General features: G+C 41.3%; 1 protein-coding gene across 1 annotated transcript in view; it reads right to left on the bottom strand.

The window, feature by feature from the left end:
- The window catches only part of LOC124624097 (probable cytochrome P450 304a1), a 148,741-nt gene that overhangs the window by 54,453 nt on the left and 73,296 nt on the right, over positions 1 to 20,992 (bottom strand). The window contains exon 2 of the mRNA XM_047149085.1: positions 3,498 to 3,746. Coding sequence (XP_047005041.1) covers positions 3,498 to 3,746 — 249 coding nt within the window. The remainder of the gene's footprint in view (positions 1 to 3,497; positions 3,747 to 20,992) is intronic.

Below are 20,992 nucleotides of genomic sequence, written 5' to 3'. Positions count from 1 at the left end.
GGATTCGCGCCGTCCCATCTGCATGATGAAGAAGGTATTGGGATTCATTAGACCATGCAACGCTCTGCCACTTCACAATGTCCAGTGCCAATGGCCAAGTGCCCGTTTCAATCGTAGCTGCCGATATCGTAGTGTTAACATTGACACCGGCATAGGTCGTCGGCAGAGGAGGCCCATCGTTAGACGTGTTTGGTGCAGTGTGTGTTCAGACAAACTTGCCCTCTGCCCACCATTAAAGTCTGATGTTAGTTCCGCCACAGTTCACCGCCTGTCCTGCTTTACCAGTCTGCGCGGGATTAACCGAGCGGTCTAAGGCGTTGCAGTCATGGACTGTGCGGATGGTCCCGGCAGAGGTTCGAGTCCTCCCTCGGGCATTGGTGTGTGTGTTTGTCCTTAGGATAATTTAGGTTAAGTAGTGTGTAAGCTTTGGGACTGATGACCTTAGCAGTTAAGTCCCATAAGATTTCACACACATTTGAACCTTTTTTTTTTTTTTTTCTTTTTTGAGGCCGCCCGACCACACGATGTCTGGATGTGGTTACACCTTGGTTTCGCCACGTGTTAAAAACACTCACCATAGCACTCCTCGAAGAACCAACCAGTAGTGCAGTTTCCGAAATGCTTCTGCCGAATTTCCGGGCCATCATAATCTGTCCTGGGCCAAACTCAGCTAGATCGCGCGGCTTCCCCATTCCACACACGAACAGCACGCTCACTGATACTACATGCACCGTCCGTTTGTCTGGCTAGCAGTCCTTCCTCGCCAGCTGACGCTGCTGTCACCTGGACGGGTTGATATCAATAGTAGGTCGGTGGTCATAATGTCTGGCTGATCAGTGTAAGCGCGCATGATAATGCGTTGTGATCGCAAACACGCTCGTCCCACTGAGTTTTAGCTCGTGGTGTCCATCACTGAAAACATGTTCTGCTATGGCTGATTTTAAATGAAAAAACAAGTTTACTGTTACCAGTCACCGTTTTATTTATTTCCACGACGCGTTTCAAAGGTTTAAACCTCCATCATCGGGTGGATTTACATTATTTAGTATGACATTTGTGTGTGTGTTGTGTTACGATTTTTGGAGGAATTTGTGGCACTGCCTAGTGGAGAAACAAGACACTATTTCAGAACATGGTTTTGGATTTCTTCTGACAAAAAATTAAACTGATATCTAATGGTAAACATAAAATAAGTAAAATAGAGTAGGCTACCTCCAGTGGTCACAGGTTCCTATTCGCTGTCGTAACACATCACATGTATACTGTCACATTTGTATTTGGAATGACGTTATTCTTGAGACAATTCCTATTGGAGTGTGTGTGTGTGTTGTGTCGTCATTGCGACCTTTTCTGCACTGTTTTTGTACTCGAAAATAGCCTTGATTGCCTGACTGGGCAGATTAACTTTAAATGCGAACATTTTAGGTTAGGCTTTACCGTGACTGTTATTGACATTAAATGAAACAAGTTTACTGTTACCAGTCACCGTTTTATTTATTTCCATTATTACTGTCACATTTGTAACAAATGTGACAGTATACATGTGATGTGTTACGACAGCGAATAGGAACCTGTGACCTCTGGAGGTACTCTATTTTACTTATTTTATGTTTACCATTAGATATCAGTTTAATTTTTTGTCAGAAGAAATCTAAAGCCGTGTTCTGAAATAGTGTCTTGTTTCTCCACTAGGCAGTGCCACAAGTTCCTCCAAAAGTCGTAACACAACACACACACAAATGTCATACTAAGTAATGTAAATCCACCCGATGATGGAGGTTTAAACCTTTGAAACGCGTCGTGTAAATAAATTAAAACGGTGACTGGTAACAGTAAACTTGTTGTTTCATTTAATGTCAACAACAGTCACGGTAAAGCCTAACTTAAGGTGTTCGCATTTAAAGTATGGCTAATTTGTCAGAATGTTCCAGACGGCAGTTAATTTGGTGTTCAGTAAGACGGGTGTTAACACTTACAAGAGCTGCAGACAGTCAATAAATGACCAGCTAAGTCTCACAGAAGCCTTTTTTAAAGATCTTGGAATTCTTACACTCATTTCCCAATACCTTTAATACTTAATGACTTTAGGCACTGACAATAAAACTTAGTTTCAGCTAAACTGTAATGTACACAACCACAATACAATACCTATAAACAATTTTCATCTGGACTTTGACTCCCCTGTTCATGGTTGACTGGGAACTCTGGTGTAAAAGTCTTCAACAAGCTACCTTCAAACATAAAGCAAGAAATTTGAAATCCCAACCAATTCAAAAGAATACAGCTGTATCGAAGACTTCACATGCGTGCAATTTATTTTTGACTTATAAAGCTTCTTTGTATACAACGTTCGAAGTATTATGATTGGGGAGATGAACGTGCGAAAGGCAGCTGACACTAAGGTCCACGCCCGCGACACGAAGCGTCTGTCCTTGTGCTTTGTTTATGGTCACTGTGCGGTGATATCAATAGATATCATGCCTTTACCCGCGCGAATGTTATCTTTGTCTTTGTTGTAAGCTTGAGTGCTCGTAGGAAGTGATGAATGTTCACATAGAACATGTGTATGCTTTAGCACAATAAATCTATATGTAATATCACTCACCATGTTACGTGTTAATAGAGACCCACGATCAGCAACGTAAAATTTTCTATATTCTGGCCCACCAAACCGAAGCTAAAATTCACACAAGAGAAAGTTTTTTTCTGGCAACACGGTATTAGTAATGACTCGGACACGTTCACAGTGGTAGTGTCGCAGTTGGTTACATGTGATCGAGCAAATCGACCAAGCTACATCTCAGGCCTCTCAACCCTGTCAGTCATACCGAACGGGCAGTTTTCATCCATAAGGACTTGAAAAGCTGTCAATTCGTGTGGCTCAGAGACGGTTCCGTACAGCCTCCGCACTCACTCCACTATTCCGAGCCATTTAGGGTCTTTTTAGAAGAGGAAACTCGTTCGCCATCGACAGAAACTGTACGCGGAATACCATGTCCAGGCTGAAGCCTGCATACGGACGACGGAGCCCTCCTCACTGCATATACCCCACAACCATTAATTTGATGTGGCCGAGCGATTCTAGGCGTTTCAGTCTGGAACCGCGCTGGTGCTACGGTCGCAGGTTCGAATCCTGCCTCGGGCATGGATGTGTGTGATGTCCTTAGGTTAGTTAGGTTTAAGTAGTTCTAAGTCTAGGGGACTGATGACCTCAGATGTTAAGTCCCATAGTGCTCAGAGCCATTTGAACCATCAGATTTGCAGGCACATACACCAACATCAAACGACTGCGAGCTCCCGCCGCCTCGCAACCCTACACCTCTTTGTACATTCTCTGGCAGGGTATTAAGGAACGTGCGACCGTAGCGGCAGCGTGGTTCCGGGCTGAAGCGCCTAGAACCGCTTGACCATTGCGGCCGGCGGAGGAGCCTACAGAACATGATAAATGAGAAGTTTTCCCTTGACTGGGAGGGAGTATGTTTCGAATCTGTGATTACCTAGTTTCTTGCCGAACATCCTGTGCTCGAGCCCGATGTTGACGACGCGTCCCTGTAGGTGCGGATTGTTGAGCGCCTCCTTGACCGACTCGTAGTCGCAGGCAGCGACGGCGGGCATGTCCCCGAAGTAGAAGCCGATCACTTTGCTCTTGTAGAGGCGCGTCAGCAGGTCCAGCACCTTGTATGGGTACTTGTAGTTGAACAGCAGCATCTGCAAGTAGTTGCCCCATATCGGCATCGGAGGCGGCCCTGAAACATACGCACCGAAAATAAGCACTGTTAATGTTAAGAGACGTTAAATTCAACAAAGTGTGTCACTTAAAATAGTTCCGAAATATGTCAAAGTCAAAATTAACAGCAAAACTAAAGCTGCCAGATTTGCTAAGCAAAAATGTTACAATATATGGCTAAAAACAGAGATTAAAATACAATACAAGAAAAAAGAACACTTAAACAATGTCATGTACAACTTGCACCTGCAGCTAGGACACAGCCTCTCACCTTTACACTTCTCACACATCCTACAGCACATAGACGATAAAGTAGATAAAGAACAAAAGATTATCTTATCCAAACACAAAAAGAAAATTGAAGCCTTAAAATCTATGAACAATTCAGAGTTTGATAAAAGCAAACAGCTAAACCTATACAAATTTTTTGATAGAGTCATTAATACAACTGACATCCAATTTAGCAGCAGTGAACTCACTTTATTAAATAAAGGTCTGAAACATAATATTGGAACAAATCTGAATAATCACAGTGATGAAAACCTCATAGCCTGCACAAAACTTGCTTGTGACACAGCAAAACTAGACACGTGAGAAAAATGAAGTTTCATACAAGACAAATGAACTGATAATGAAACAACTTCAAACAAATAATACCCGCAAAAACACTGAACTTAAAGACTTGAAAAATATTAACATCAAACTGTCTGAAAGTAAAGCACTCATAGTAAAAGCTGACAAAGGAAGTTCTTGAATCGTAATGCATGAAAGAGAATATGTAGAGAAAATCTTGCAATTTTTCTACAGCAACAATGTTACTGAAATAAAGACTGATCCTACAGTAAAATTCCAAACTAAACTCCGAAAGCTACTACAAAATTGTAACTTTTTACTGAACAAATATGAAATACGTAACTGCATAACAATGAATCCCTCGGCACCAAAACTAAGCGCACAGCCAAAGGTTCATAAAGAAAATTGTCCCATTCGCCCGATTGTTAACTCAAGAAACAGCCCTGCATACTTCATAAGCCGTAAATTAAAAGACCTCATTACCAAATACTATACATTTGAAAATAACTACACCATACATAACACACATGAACTCATAAGCTTAATTGAAGACATCCACATCCCACCAACAGCTAAATTAGCATCACTAGACATAGTCAACCTGTACACGAACATCCCTGTCAAAGAGACTATTAACATTATGAGAAACAATCTGCTTAAATATAAGAAAATTAGTGTTGCAGAGATCTGTGAACTCATAGAAATACTTTTACTTATCCTAGAGCATAATTAATTTAGCTCCAACAACAAACTTTACCAACAACATGATGGTTTGGCAATGGGAAGTAGCTTAGCTGGGATATTGGCTGACATTTACATCAACCATATAGAACAAAAATTCTTATCTGCCAACCAGCACATCTCAAACAAAATAATATACTACGGAAGATATGTTGATGATACAATCCTGCTTTTTGATGGTACAAGCTATGAAATAGATACATTAGCAGCAGATCTTAGCAAACTGCACAAAAATATTAAATTCACAGTTGAACATGAAACTAATAAAAGCATTAACTTTCTTGACCTGAAAATTTGCAATAGTAACAATAAACATCAATTTAGTATTTACAGAAAACCTACCACCATAGATGTCAGTATTAGCAACTCATCTTGCCACCCCGCCAACAAAAAATGGCATATTTCAGAACGATGCTACACCGAATTAAAAAAGTACCAATGAGTGTCACAGACCAACAAAATGAAAGCAATATAATTAAAACAGTTGCTCATAATAATAGACATAAACCCACAATAATAGAAAAACTCCACGACAAAATGCAGACAAAAACCACAGATCCACTTCACAGCAGTCACTTCAAGCCAAATCAGTGTGCCACTGAAACCAAACCTAAATATGCTGCTCTCCCATACATAGGCCCACTTTCATACCAAATAGCAATCTTATTTAAAAAGAAGAAAAATATCACAATCAGCTTTTCCACAAATAATAAATTACAACAAAAAGTAATACATGATGTGAATACCTCCAAGAGCCCCTACCACAAATCAGGAACATACAAACTCAAATGTGATACATGCTCAAAATTCTACATTGGACAGACAGGCAGAAGTTTTGAAATTAGATACAAAGAACATATTGATGCTCTAAGACTTCGTAACTTGAACAAATCAGCATTTGCAGCCCATATTGCTGAAGAAAACCATTCAGCGGGAAACATTGAGCACAACTTAAAAATTTTGCATCTAGCAGAAAAAGGAGCCACAATAAATATATTAGAAGAATTATAAATACACACACACACAAAAACAGCACCCCAGACTATATCCTTAACGAACAAACAGAGTTAGCTAACTCCCCTTTCCTGAAAAATTTCCAAAAATTACTTTCCAGCCTCCAAAGCAAATAATATTAATACAGCTATCTGCAGATCAAGTAGAAAATTTATATGTTACTATAATTCTCATGATGCCAAATGTAATAAAATAATATACTATTTTACCTATACAGTTCTAAATATATATATAAAAAACTTTATAATTAATTTAGCAATATCAACTCAATAATTCAATGTCTCTGTGCTAATGTAAAAGGCATTACAGTTGTGTAAATGAATGTATGATCCTTTCCAAACATAGGACATCATCGTCAAATGTTACGATATATCATAGCATCTGTGATACTCATATGTTTATAAGCTCTTTGTATGAATCAAAAACCCCCATGAACCATGGACCTTACCGTTGGTGGGGAGGCTTGCGTGCCTCAGCGATACAGATGGCCATACCGTAGGTGCAACCACAATGGAGGGGTATCTGTTGAGAGGCCAGACAAACGTGTGGTTCCTGAAGAGGGGCAGCAGCCTGTTCAGTAGTTGCAGGGGCAACAGTCTGCATGATTGACTGATCTGGCCTTGTAACACTAACCAAAACGGCCTTGCTGTGCTGGTACTGCGAACGGCTGAAAGTAATTTTTCCCGAGGGCATGCAGCTTAACTGTATGGTTAAATGATGATGGCGTCCTCTTGGGTAAAATATTTCGGAGGTAAAATAGTCCCCCATTCGGATCTCCGGGCGGGGACTACTCAAGAGGACGTCGTTATCAGGGGAAAGAAAACTGGCGTTCTGAGGATCGGGGCGTGGAATGTCAGGTTCCTTAATCGGGCAGGTAGGTTAGAAAACTTAAAAAGGGAAATGGATAGGTTAAAGTTAGATATAGTGGGAATTAGTGAAGTTCGGTGGCAAGAGGAACAAGACTTTTGGTCAGGTGAATACATGGTTATAAATACAAAATCAAATAGGGGTAAAGCAGGAGTAGGTTTAATAATGAATAAAAAATAGGAGTGCAGGTAAGCTACTACAAACAGCATAGAGAACGCATTGTTGTGGCCAAGATAGACACGAAGCCCACTCCTACTACAATAGTACAAGTTTATATGCCAACTAGCTCTGCAGATGATGAAGAAATTGATGAAATGTATGATGAGATAAAAGAAATTATTCAGGTAGTGAAGGGAGACGAAAATTTAATAGTCATGGGTGACTGGAATTCGAGAGTAAGAAAAGGGAGAGAAGGAAACATAGTAGGTGAATATGGATTGGGGGGAAAGAAATAAAAGAGGAAACCGTCTTGTAGAATTTTGCACAGAACATAACTTAATCATAGCTAACACTTGGTTAAAGAATCATAAAAGAAGGTTGTACACATGAAAGAATCCTGGAAAATCCTAGAAGGTATCAGATAGATTATATAATGGTAAGACAGAGATTTAGGAAGCAGGTATTAAATTGTAAGACATTTCCAGGGGCAGTTGTGGATTCTGACCACAATCTATTGGTTATGAGCTGTAGATTAAAACTGAAGAAACTGCAAAAAGGTGGGAATTTAAGGAGATGGGATCTGGACAAACTGATTAAACCAGAGGTTGTACAGAGTTTCAGGGAGAGCATAAGGGAACAATTGTCACAAATGGGGGAAAGAAATACAGTAGAAGAAGAATGGGTAGCTCTAAGGGATGAAGTAGTGAAGGCAGCAGAGGATCAAGTAGATAAAAAGACGAGGGCTACTAGAAATCCTTGGGTAACAGAAGAAATACTGAATTTAATTTATGAAAGGAGAAAATATAAAAATGCAGTAAATGAAGCAGGCAAAAAGGAATACAAACGTCTCAAAAATGAGATCGACAGGAAGTGCAAAATGGCTAAGCAGGGATGGCTAGAGGACAAATGTAAGGATGTAGAGGCTTATCTCACTAGGGGTAAGACAGATACTGCCTACAGGAAAATTAAAGACACCTTTGGAGAAAAGAGAACCACTTGTATGAATATCAAGAGCTCAGATGGAAACCCACTTCTAAGCAAAGAAGGGAAAGCAGAAAGGTGGAAGGAGTATATAGAGGGTCTATACAAGGGCGACGTACTTGAGGACAATATTCTGGAAATGGCAGAGAATGTAGATGAAGACGAAATGGGAGATACAATACTGCGTGAAGAGTTTGACAGAGCACTGAAAGACCTGAGTCGAAACAAGGCCCCCGGAGTAGACAACAGTCCATTAGAACTACTGACGGCCTCGGGAGAGCCAGTCCTGACAAAACTCTACTATCTGGTGAGCAAGATGTATGAGACAGGCGAAATACCCTCAGACTTCAAGAAGAATATAATAATTCCAATCATAAAGAAAGCAGATGTTGACAGATGTGAAAATTACCGAACTATCAGTTTAATAAGCCACAGCTGCAAAATACTAACGCGAATTCTTTACAGACGAATGGAAAAACAAGTAGATGCCAACCTTGGAGAGCATCAGTTTGGATTTCGTAGAAATGTTGGAACACGTGAGGCAATACTGACCCTACGACTTATCTTAGAAGAAAGATTAAGGAAAGGCAAACCTACGTTTCTAGCATTTGTAGACTTAGAGAAAGCTTTTGACAATGTTGACTGGAATACTGTCTTTCAAATTCTAAAGGTGGCAGGGGTAAAATACAGGGAGCGAAACGCTATTTACAATTTGTACAGAAACCAGATGGCAGTTACAAGAGTCGAGGGACATGAAAGAGAAACAGCGTTTGGGAAGGGAGTGAGACAGGGTTGTAGCCTCTCCCCGATGTTATTCAATCTGTATATTAAGCAAACAGTAAAGGAAACAAAAGAAAAATTCGGAGTAGGTATTAAAATCCATGGAGAAGAAATAAAAACTTTGAGGTTCGCCGATGACATTGTAATTCTTTCAGAGACAGCAAAGGACTTGGAAGATGGACAGTGTATTGAAAGGAGGATATGAGATGAACATCAACAAAAGCAAAACGAGGATAATGGAATGTAGTCGAATTAAGTCGGGTGATGCTGAGGGAATTAGATTAGGAAATGAGACACTTAAAGTAGTAAAGGAGTTTTGCTATTTGTGGAGCAAAATAACTGATGATGGTCGAAGTAGAGAGGATATAAAATGTAGACCGGCAATGGCAAGGAAAGCGTTTCTGAAGAAGAGAAATTTGTTAACATCGAGTATAGATTTAAGTGTCAGGAAGTCGTTTTTGAAAGTATTGAGTGTACCCATGTATGGAAGTGAAACATGAACGACAAATATTTTGGACAAGAAGAGAATAGGAGCTTTCGAAAAGTGGTGCTACAGAAGAATTCTGAATATTAGATGGGTAGATCACATAACTAATGAGGAGGTACTGAATAGAATTGGGGAGATGAGGAGTTTGTGGCACAACTTGACAAGAAGAAGGGGCCGGTTGGTAGGACATGTTCTGAGGCATCAAGGGATCACATATTTAGCATTGGAGGGCAGCGTGGAGGGTAAATATCATAGAGGGAGACCAAGAGATGAATACAGTAAGCAGATTCAGAAGGACGTAGGTTGCAGTAAGTACTGGGAGATGAAGAAGCTTGCACATGATAGAGTAGCATGGAGAGCTGCATCAAACCAGTCTCAGGCCTGAAGACCACAACAACAACAACATGAATCAAAACATGTGGTGCGTGATTGAAATGATCTCAGCGACAAATCTAAAGTGTACAGTGAGAACTATTTACGTGTGCAACAACGAGGATGCAGTGGGAATGCATTTACATCTGTTGGACGAATGTTATGGAAACAAACACTCGAAATCGACGTTTCACGTAAGTCACATGCAACGAAAATCGGTAACGCAACCATCTGTGTGTGGCGTGTTTATAATTATGTTTTATTTATATTTTAGGACAATTAATCTATAAAACGCACCAAATGTTATAAAGAAAGCGTGTAAACCGTCTGAGGATGCATCACAACGATTCGAAACCGGTAACGGTTTCCTTTGAATAAAGGAATTGAAAGTAAATTTGTGGCTGGTTGCTGTCCTAACACCATCAACATTTGTCTTCAGACAACAGCCACGGTCTCCATGATGTCATCATATGACAAAATTGCAACAATCAAAGGCCTTAGTTAAATCAAAAAATATGCCTAACGTTCGAAACCTTTTGTTTAACCCATCCAGTACCTCACAGAGAAAAGAGAATATAGCATTTTCAGTTGTTAAACGACTTCTAAAGCCGAACTGTAACATTTGATAGCAAAGCGTGTGATATAATATGACCAATTATCCTTACATACACACCCTTTTCAGTAACTTCAGCTAACACTGATGGCATAGAAATTGGTCTAAAATTGTCTGCATTATCCCTTTCTCCCTTTTTATAAAGCGGCTTTACTACTGAGTACTTTAATCGTTCAGGAAACCGACCATTCTTAAAGGAAAAATTACAAATATGGCTAAATACAGGACTAATATTTGCAGCACAGTACTTTAATATTCTGCTAGCCACTCCATCATAACCATGAGAGTCCTTAGTCTTCAGTGATTTAATTATTGACTTAATCTCCCCCTTGTCTGTATCACAAAGGAGTATTTCAGACATCAATCTCGGAAAGGCATTTGCCAAGAAAATTATATTATTCCCTGTAGAAACTAAATTTTTATTTAATTCACCAGCAATGCTCAGAAAATGATTGTTAAATACTGTACACATATCTGATTTATCAGTAACAGAAATATTTTTACTACGAACTGACTTTGTATCGTCGACCTTGTGCTGCTGACTAGGCACTTCCTTCACAACTGACCATATGGTTTTAATTTCATCCTGTGAATTAGCTATTCTATTTGCATATCACATACTCTTTGCCTTCATAATATTTTTAAGCACCTTACAATACTGTTTGTAATGGGCTACTGTCGCTTGATTGTGACTGCTTCTAACATTTTGATATAATTCCCGCATTGTTCTACATGATATCCTTATCCCACTAGTCAGCCACCCAGGCTGCCTATTACTGCTAGTGCGTTCTAATGAAAGCAACTCTCAAAGACCATGAGAAATGTATTAAGGAAAGCATTATATTTACCATCTATGTTACTGGCACTATAAACGTCCTGTCACCCTTGTTCCTTGACAAGATTTAAAAAACTCTCTATTGTTGTTGGATTTACTTTCCTACATAGTTTGTAATTATATGTGACATTTGTTTGAGTAAAAACGTCTTTTAGTGTTAAAATTTGTGCATCATGGTCTGAAAGACCATTCACCCTTTTACTAAAAGAATGCCCATCTAGCAATGAAGAATGAGTAAAAATATTGTCTATGGCTGTGCTACTTTTCCCCTGCACTCTAGCTGGAAAAAACACAGTCTGCATCAAATCATATGAATTTAGGAGATCTACCAACATCCTTTCTTTTGCACCATCATATACTAAATTTATATTGAAGTCAGCACACATACTGGTACTTCCTACAAAGTGAATCAAGAACCCCTCAAGCTTGAGGAAAAATGCTCTGAAGTCAGAGTTAGGGGACCTATAAAGAACAACAATAAGAAGTTAAGTTTCACTAAACTCAACTGCCCCTGCACAACATTCAAATATCTGTTCAGTGCAGTGTCGTGATACGTCTATGGACTCAAATGGAATACTCTTTTTTACGTACATAGCCACTCACCGACCCTGCAAGGAACTCCTTGAAAAACAGCCAGCTAGCCTCTGAATTGTCAAATTATTTAAGTGGTGCTCCGATACACCAATAATTTCAGAGTCAACATCTATAAGCAGCTCACTGACTTTATCTCTAATACCTCTTATATTTTGATGAAATATACTAATTCCTTCTCTACTTGGAAACATGACTTCCTCTGAATGTAAGCCTTTAGTTAGAGGGACTTCCTTTAAGCAGGTATACCTATCAGCTGATTTCAATCTAAAAAAGATGCAGCTCTGACACCAACTACTGCAGGAATTTTTCCATGAGTGATCCACCACCCACTATACTGGCACCCATAGGCTTTGAAAGCCTCCCCTTCCCATACCTATTGAAGTGCAGGCCATGCCTAGTGAAACCCGATCTACTGATAGACCCAACTGGCACCACTGAAATGTGACCCATGCACTCTGGCATCCGCGCCCCCTTCAGCCCCATGTTAAGCGCCTAACAGCCGCGTTAAGATGAGGCCGATCATGATGCAGAAACAGTTGCACGAAATAGACATCAGTGCCACCAGTTTCTTTACCAGGTCACTACCTACATCATATTCCCCGTCCCTGTCAAGACTATTCCCTGCTCCACTCACTATCACTACCTGATCCTCCTCCGTAAAATTCCTACATAACTCACCTATGCTGTCAGTCACCTGAGTCAACCCTGCACTAGGCTTCACAATGCTGGTGACCTGGTACTCAATCCCCAACACTTCCTGCAACTGCTGGCTCACACCTCTACCGTGCGAACTACCTAGCAGCAGAACATTCCTCTTTCTGTTAGACTTTGTAACTGACCTAGGCCTCCTAACTGCTGCGGACTGCTGTAGGGAACATCGTCCGTTGATATAAACATGAAGACAAGGTAGAAAATTTGACACAGACAGGGTGTCCAAGGATATTTGTGAGAAGGAAAGAGAGGGCAATAGTACAACAGGTCAAGAAAGATCCACGAATCACAGCTACACGAATTGCCATTGAGGCTGAGAAAGAGTTTGGGAAGGAGGCTGCTCGTAGCACAACCAGATGAGTACTGTACAGAGAAAATTACCGTGGGCGAACTGCAAGAAGGAATCCTTATATCAGCCCTGGCAATAGGAAGGAGAGGCTGCTATTCGCAAAGGAGCATATAAACAAGAACATGGAGTGGTGGAATCAAGTAATTTTTTCAGATGAATTAAAATTTAACATATCAGGACCAGATGGACGAATAACGGTCTAGCGGCAGCCCAACAAAGTGCTGGAAGAAAAATATATGCAAGCTACAGTGAAACATGGCAGGGGCCATGTTGTGGCTTGGGTTGTATGTCGGCCCAGGGAGTGGGTGAGATGGTCTTCATTGACGAAACAATGGATAAAAAATGTATACCTTCAGATTCTAAGGAAGATTTTGAAGAAGAGAGCAGAAAATTTGGGGATTGGAGACTGTTTCAGATTTTATCAGGACAATAACCCCAAACATACCGCCTATATTGTACGGTTGTGGCTCCTGTACAACTGTCCAGAAGTTGTCAATCCCCCTCCACAACGTCCGGACATGAACCCTATAGAGAATTTATGATATGCGTAAGACAGAAATATTCGAAAAGTTCCCATACAGTCCAAACATGGCGTCAGGAGAAGACTGCAAGAAAAAGGAAAAATCTAAGTAATTCGTACTTACAGAAGCTTGTACAAAGTATGCCAAAACCGCTGATACAAGTGTTACAACGTCGCAGTAGAAGTACAAAGTACTAATTGCTCATTATTTCTTAGCTTTGGCTAATTTCTGTACTTTGTCCCAAAACTTTTGCGAAGGCAAATCTGTGTTATTTCAAGTAAATATTAAATTATTTGTATTTTGTGAGTCATTAAATGAAGTAAAATGTTCAATTTATTGCTCTGTGAATATCATTCCGACTGTTGGAATAACAAACATAATGCGTTTAATTGATTATCTGTTATTTCTCAAAGTAAATACAAAACTATTCTGTTTGTCCCAAAACTTATGAAAGGCACTGTAGATACCTAGTGATGAAGTACTGAATGCAATCGAGGAAAAAATAAATCCATGTCACAACATAAACTTGATTAAAAGAGGGTATCAGTTCACAGGACACATCCTTAGGCACGAAGGAATAGTCAGTTCGGAAAGTCTGTGTGAGGGAAGGGGTGTAAAATTGTAAAGGGAAGAGATCACTTAACTACAATAAGCAGGTTCAAGTGGCTGTCACGGTGAAGTCCAACCTGAACACGTGGTCTGTGCGTGCAGCCCTCTCATTGGTCTCTTCGACCATTTGTTGACACACACCACGGCACGAATGCGCCCAGCACTGCTTCGCTAAATGCGTAAGTAAGGGCACTGCCACTGACCTCACATTATTTGCCGATTCACTTCAAGCTTCAGCTCAAAGTAACGTTGCCCCTGCGCAACGATCCACTCATTCGCCTGTTGCACCGTGCACTTCGTTCTTTAGAAGCAGCCGTCTCTATTGTTAACCCATTCGTGGTTGATGGGACACATACAGGGATTGGACAGAAACGTGGAAACGCCGTGAGACGTGCACGCTTGAAAATAAATGCAGATGTAGCGTTGCAGATGTAAATGCAGATGTAGCGTTGTTGTATTTGACACCTGTGCAATGCACTCAATATGCTGCAAGAATCAGTCATGCTCAGAACAGTATTTTGTGTACTTGTGAGTGTATTACATCGGAGCCAAGTGTATTCGAACATAGGCAAATTGTTGGTCCCCGTATAGTGAGCGCTGCCATAACCAAGGTAACCGAAGTGTTTGGTGTTTCAAGAGGCACCGTATCAAAGATTTACACCGCATACATGCAAAGCGGAAAAACATCATCCGCTAAGTCACAAGATAGACGAAAGCGCTTACTGGGTGAGAGTGACAGACGGTCATTGAAGAAGATCGTTACGAAATATATAGGAACGACAGCTGTAAAAGTTACTGCAGAACGGGGGTCTAGTGAAGCAGGGGATACACCCGCCGGCTTTGACCAATGACGTCATACATCACTCACAGATAATAATGTCCTCACTTTCAGTCATACGACTGCTACGGTCGCAGGTTCGAATCCTGCCTCGGGCATGGATGTGTGTGATGTCCTTAGGTTAGTTAGGTTTAAGTAGTTCTAAGTTCTAGGGGACTGATGACCACAGATGTTAAGTCCCATAGTGCTCAGAGCCATTTGAACCATTTCAGTCATAGATAATAAAACTGTTCTGTGTTCCGGATAAGCGCTATCATTGTACATTAAAACAATTGAGTGTGATTTTAAAAGAGATCGCTACACATTGCTCAAAATATTCTTCGTGTGCATTTATTTAAATAACCGGTTGTTTGCAATTCATTCGGTACTTAATTTGATTCTTAATGATATTGAGGTAATTTGGAATATTAGTTTCTTATTTTAGGACAATTAATAGTATCTCATTTTCGTTTGTAGGTATGGATTTATCTGTTCCGATGAACCTGGATGGTTTGAGAGAGGCTATTGGGAATAGACATGTTGGCCACGATTTGTTTGTTTACAAATGTGTGATCTCGTGCCGAGTTTGTTCAATGTCGTGAGTGCGGCGAACATATCCGCCTCACAAGTGTATCTCGTCGCCGTACTCACGACTTATTCGTATGGCGCTGCAGCAAAGATCGGTTGTGGCGGTCCATTAGACGAGGGACGTGGTTCGAAAAATCTAAGCTCGCCTTGAGAGACATTATGAAAATCACGTACTGTTGGTGTCTGAGATATCTTGTGTGGCTGTGTGTCCATTAATGTCGTGTGAGTAAGCGTACAGTTGTGGATCGGTACTCTTTTTGTAGGGAAGTTTGTGGGGAATACATGAAATATAGGGGGCCGTTGGGGCGGGCGTGGGGGGGGGGGGGGGGGGGGGTTGTTATGGTCGAAATTGACGAGTCGCATTTTGGCTAAAGGAAGTACAACAGGGGCGAACCTCCAGTGGGATTATGGGTTTGGGGGGCTGTAGTTTCAGGTCAAGGGTGTGGCGATGTAGTGTTTAAAGTAGTACCCAGTCGAAGTAAGTAAGTTTTGGTCAGCTTAATTGAATGTCACGTTGCAGAGGGTTCCATTGCAATTTCAGATGGTTTTTCGTATTATAGGGGTTTAGGGGAAAGGGCTTATCAGCATCTCGTAGTTAATCACAATACTGAGTTCAGGTCATTATCCACAGGGGCTTGCACAAATAGCATATAGGGTTATTGGTCAGCTGTGAAATGTCTTGTAGGGAAGGGGAAACGCCGGATTTCGACACTTCAAAGTCATTTAGACGAATATTCATGGATGCGTAATATTCCCCAAATTTATTTAAATGTTTTGTTAATCGTGTTGGGCAAATGTATCGTCCGAAATATGTCAGCTAATTTCACACACATTACGATGCCGGGGGGAGGGGGGGGGTAAGGGAGGGTGAATGTGTGTGTCTGTGCGCGTATGGGTGTGTGTATGTGTGTGTGTGTGCGTGTGTTGTGTATGTGTATATGGGTATGTGATGTTTGTTGATGTCTTTCTACGCGAGCTTCGGTTCTTTTAAGAAGTTCCCGTGTGGTAAGTTCAGTTTGAATTTTTTTCTTTTACTGCTTTTGACTATTTTGACGTATTTCATTGTTGTATTACACCAATACATATGTTTTCGTGTACTCCAGTACGTAATAGAAATTTCGCAGCTGTCGTTCTTCTTTCGTTTCCCTGTACTAGTATCTGTACGATTTTTTCGAATCTGTGCTAGCAATATTAAAGGTGAAACGCCCGACACAACTAAAATTTGTATTCCGTCATTCAGTTGACCTTTATGCTGACACTACCTATTCAAAAAGAAGACATATGTAACACTGATGAGATTTACTTATATATGTCAACTGGAGAGCAGGATACAAATGATGTGTATAGCTACATAGCTCAACTAAATAATGGGATACTATTGGCACTGCTGTGATGAAAACTATAACTTTCAGTCGATACTATTCGCATCGAAGGTGAAAAAATAAACTTTAGTCCATAGTGAAGAACGTATACAAATTGTATGTGTGTTGTCTTACTGCCTGTTCGCGTAGTTCAACTGAGGTAAAGGTTGCAAATGTAACGTACATCCATTTCCACGTTTTCGTTAGCAGGTACATATATACAGGTCAACGGAAGTAAGGGATACAAATATTATGACCGAGCGAGGTGGCGCAGTGGTTACACACTGGACTCGCATTCGGAAGGACGACGGTTCAATGCCGCGTCCGGCCATCCTGATTTAGGTTTTCCGTGATTTCCCTAAATCACTCCAAGCAAATGCCGGGATGGTTCCTCTGAAAGGGCACGGCCGACTTCCTTCCCCATCCTTCCCTAATCCGATGAGACCGATGACCACGCTGTCTGGTCTCCTTCCCCAAACCAACCAACCAACAAATATTATGTAAGTAGCTCCTTCTGTCCTTAGTAGTACTACTATCTATGTAACAACAGACTATTAGTGGTAGTGGAGGCGAAAGAAACAACACATGTTAAATTTGTATCCCGTGTTTCAGTTGACCTTTGTAGTTCAGCTGAACAACAGGATATTAATGCTAACGACAACGAAGAAATCGACGTACGCTAAGCTTGTATCTCGTACTGCAGTTAACCAATACAGATCGAATGAGGTTTGAGATAAAACCCGTATATACAGGGTGTTACAAAAAGGTACGGCCAAACTTTCAGGAAACATTCCTCACACACAAATAAAGAAAAGATGTTATGTGGACATGTGTCCGGAAACGCTTAATTTCCATGTTAGGAGCTCATTTTAGTTTCGTCAGTATGTACTGTACTTCCTCGATTCACCGCCATTTGGCCCAATTGAAGGAAGGTAATGTTGACTTCGGTGCTTGTGTTGACATGCGACTCATTGCTCTACAGTACTAGCATCAAGCACATCAGAACGTAGCATCAACAGGTTAGTGTTAATCACGAACGTGGTTTTGCAGTCAGTGCAATGTTTACAAATGCGGAGTTGACAGGTGCCCATTTGATGTATGGATTAGCACGGGGCAATAGCCGTGGCATGGTACGTTTGTATCGAGACAGATTTCCAGAACGAAGGTGTCCCGACAGGAAGACGTTCGAAGCAATTGATCGGGGTCTTAGGGAGCACGGAACATTCCAGCATATGACTCGCGACTGGGGAAGACCTAGAACGACGAATACACCTGCAATGGACGAGGTAATTCTTCGTGCAGTTGACGATAACCCTAATGTCAGCGTCAGAGAAGTTGCTGCTGTACGAGGTAACGTTGACCACATCACTGTATGGAGAGTGCTACGAGAGAACCAGTTGTTTCCGTACCATGTACAGCGTGTGCAGGCACTATCAGCAGCTGATTGGCATCCACGGGTGCACTTCTGCGAATGGTTCATCCAACAATGTGTCAATCCTCATTTCAGTGCAAATGTTCTCTTTACGGATGAGGCTTCAATCCAACGTGATCAAATTGTGAATTTTCACAATCAACATGTGTGGGCTGACGAGAATCCGCACGCAATTGTGCAATCACGTCATCAACAGAGATTTTCTGTGAACGTTTGAGCAGGCATTGTAGGTGATGTCTTGATTGGGCGCCATGTTCTTCCACCTACGCTCAATGGAGCACGTTATCATGGTTTCATACGGGATACTTTACCTGTGCTGCTAGAACATGTGCTTTTACAAGTACGACACAACATGTGGTTCATGCACGATGGAGCTCCTGCACATTTCAGTCGAAGTGTTCGTACGCTTCTCAACAACAGATTCGGTGACCGATGGATTGGTAGAGGCGGACCAATTCTATGGCCTCCACGCTCTCCTGACCTCAACCCTCTTGACTTTCATTTATGGGGGCATTTGAAAGCTCTTGTCCACGCAACCCTGGTACCATATGTAGAGACTCTTCGTGCTCGTATTGTGGACGGCTGTGATACAATACGCCATTCTCCAGGGCTGCATCAGCGCATCAGGGATTCCATGCGACGGAGGGTGGATGCATGTATCCTCTCTAACGGAGGACATTTTGGACATTTCCCGTAACAAATTATTTGAAGTCACGCTGGTACGTTCTGTTGCTGTGTTTTTCCATTCCATGATTAATGTGATTTGATGCGAAGTAATAAAATTAGCTCTAACATGGAAAGTAAGCGTTTCCGGACACATGTCCACATAACATATTTTCTTTCTTTGTGTGTGAGGAATGTTTCCTGAAAGTTTGGCCGTGCCTTTTTGTAACACCCTGTATGTGACATGAGGTATTCTTTGTTACCAATATTTCCATCCATTCTTTCCCCTTCATTATCCACAGAAAAAATACAAGTACGCGATATCCTTATCGTGAAAGTACTATTTGCCTTGATATATGTCAACTATATTTTTCTTCTCTCGTATTCCTTTGTTTCTGAACAGTCTTGTCAGCTCTTTTATCTGTGTAATAAATGCCCTCTGGCCAATTCTAACGACATTGGTCAAAGCCGACGGGATGTATCCCCTGCTTCACTAGATCCCATAATCGAATGTCGCACTCGCAACTCTGTCAGCCCTAAAACAATACTACTGGAGCGCCATAATCTGGGACTTGCTGGGTGAGGTGGAGTCCCAGAACCACATAAGTGATGCAAATGCCCCTAACAGAAAAACGTGGTGCCGAAGCCATAAAACCTGGGCAATATTGCACACAAACGACGTTAAAGAAAATATATACTGTGAGGGCAATGTCAAAATTCCCAGACTATTGAATAGGGGTCGACAAGAGGTTTTCGAACTTACACCACACATAGCTCGAACAGCCCGTTTTTGAGCCAAAAATACCCTTTTTGAATCAGAAGAATTACCCCAAAAAATAATACCATATGACATAAGCGTATGAAAATATGCGAAGTAGACTACTATGTCGTTTGTGTGTAATATTGAAACATTATCAAATAATGTAGTTCATGAAATAAGTTCGTGGCTTGTAGAAAATAATTTGATGCTAAATCACAGTAAGACTCAGTTTTTACAGTTTCTAACTCACAATTCAACAAGAACTGATATTTTAATCAGACAGAATGGGCATGTTATAAGCGAGACGGAACAGTTCAAGTTCCTAGGCGTACGGATAGATAGTAAGCTGTTGTGGAAAGCCCATGTTCAGGATCTTGTTCAGAAACTAAATGCCGCTTTATTTACCATTAGAACAGTATCTGAAATAAGTGACATTTCAACACGAAAAGTAGTCTACTTCGCATATTTTCATACGCTTATGTCATATGGTATTATTTTTCGGGGTAATTCTTCTGATTCAAAAAGGGTATTTTTGGCTCAAAAACGGGCTGTTCGAGCTATGTGTGGTGTAAGTTCGAAAACCTCTTGTCGACCCCTATTCAATAGTCTGGGAATTTTGACATTGCCCTCACAGTATATATTTTCTTTAATGTCGTTTGCTGTTAGCAATATTAGCTTACTCCCAAGAGTTAGCAGCTTTCACTCAGTTAATACTAGGCAGAAATCAAATCTGCATGTGGAATGCACTTCCTTGACTCTTGTGCAGAAAGGAGTGCAGTATTCTGCTGCATCCATTTTCAATAAGCTACCACAAGAACTCAAAAATCTTAGCAGTAGCCCAAACGCTTTTAAGTCTAAACTGAAGAGTTTCCTCATGGCTCACTCCTATTCTGTCGAGGAGCTCCTGGAAGAGCTAAAAAATTAAGCAAATTCCAGTGTTACATTCTTGATTTTCTTTATTTAAACTAACGACGTGTCGCCTGAATATGTTTCTTATACACTCCTGGAAATGGAAAAAAGAACACATTGACACCGGTGTGTCAGACCCACCATACTTGCTCCGGACAATGCGAGAGGGCTGTACAAGCAATGATCACACGCACGGCACAGCGGACACACCAGGAACCGCGGTGTTGGCCGTCGAATGGCGCTAGCTGCGCAGCATTTGTGCACCGCCGCCGTCAGTGTCAGCCAGTTTGCCGTGGCATACGGAGCTCCATCGCAGTCTTTAACACTGGTAGCATGCCGCGACAGCGTGGACGTGAACCGTATGTGCAGTTGACGGACTTTGAGCGAGGGCGTATAGTGGGCATGCGGGAGGCCGGGTGGACGTACCGCCGAATTGCTCAACACGTGGGGCGTGAGGTCTCCACAGTACATCGATGTTGTCGCCAGTGGTCGGCGGAAGGTGCACGTGCCCGTCGACCTGGGACCGGAC

This window comes from Schistocerca americana, chromosome 1, assembly GCF_021461395.2.
Source record: "Schistocerca americana isolate TAMUIC-IGC-003095 chromosome 1, iqSchAmer2.1, whole genome shotgun sequence".
In the NCBI taxonomy this organism is placed as follows: Eukaryota; Metazoa; Arthropoda; class Insecta; order Orthoptera; family Acrididae; genus Schistocerca; species Schistocerca americana.
This window is presented reverse-complemented; position numbering and strand designations above follow the sequence as displayed.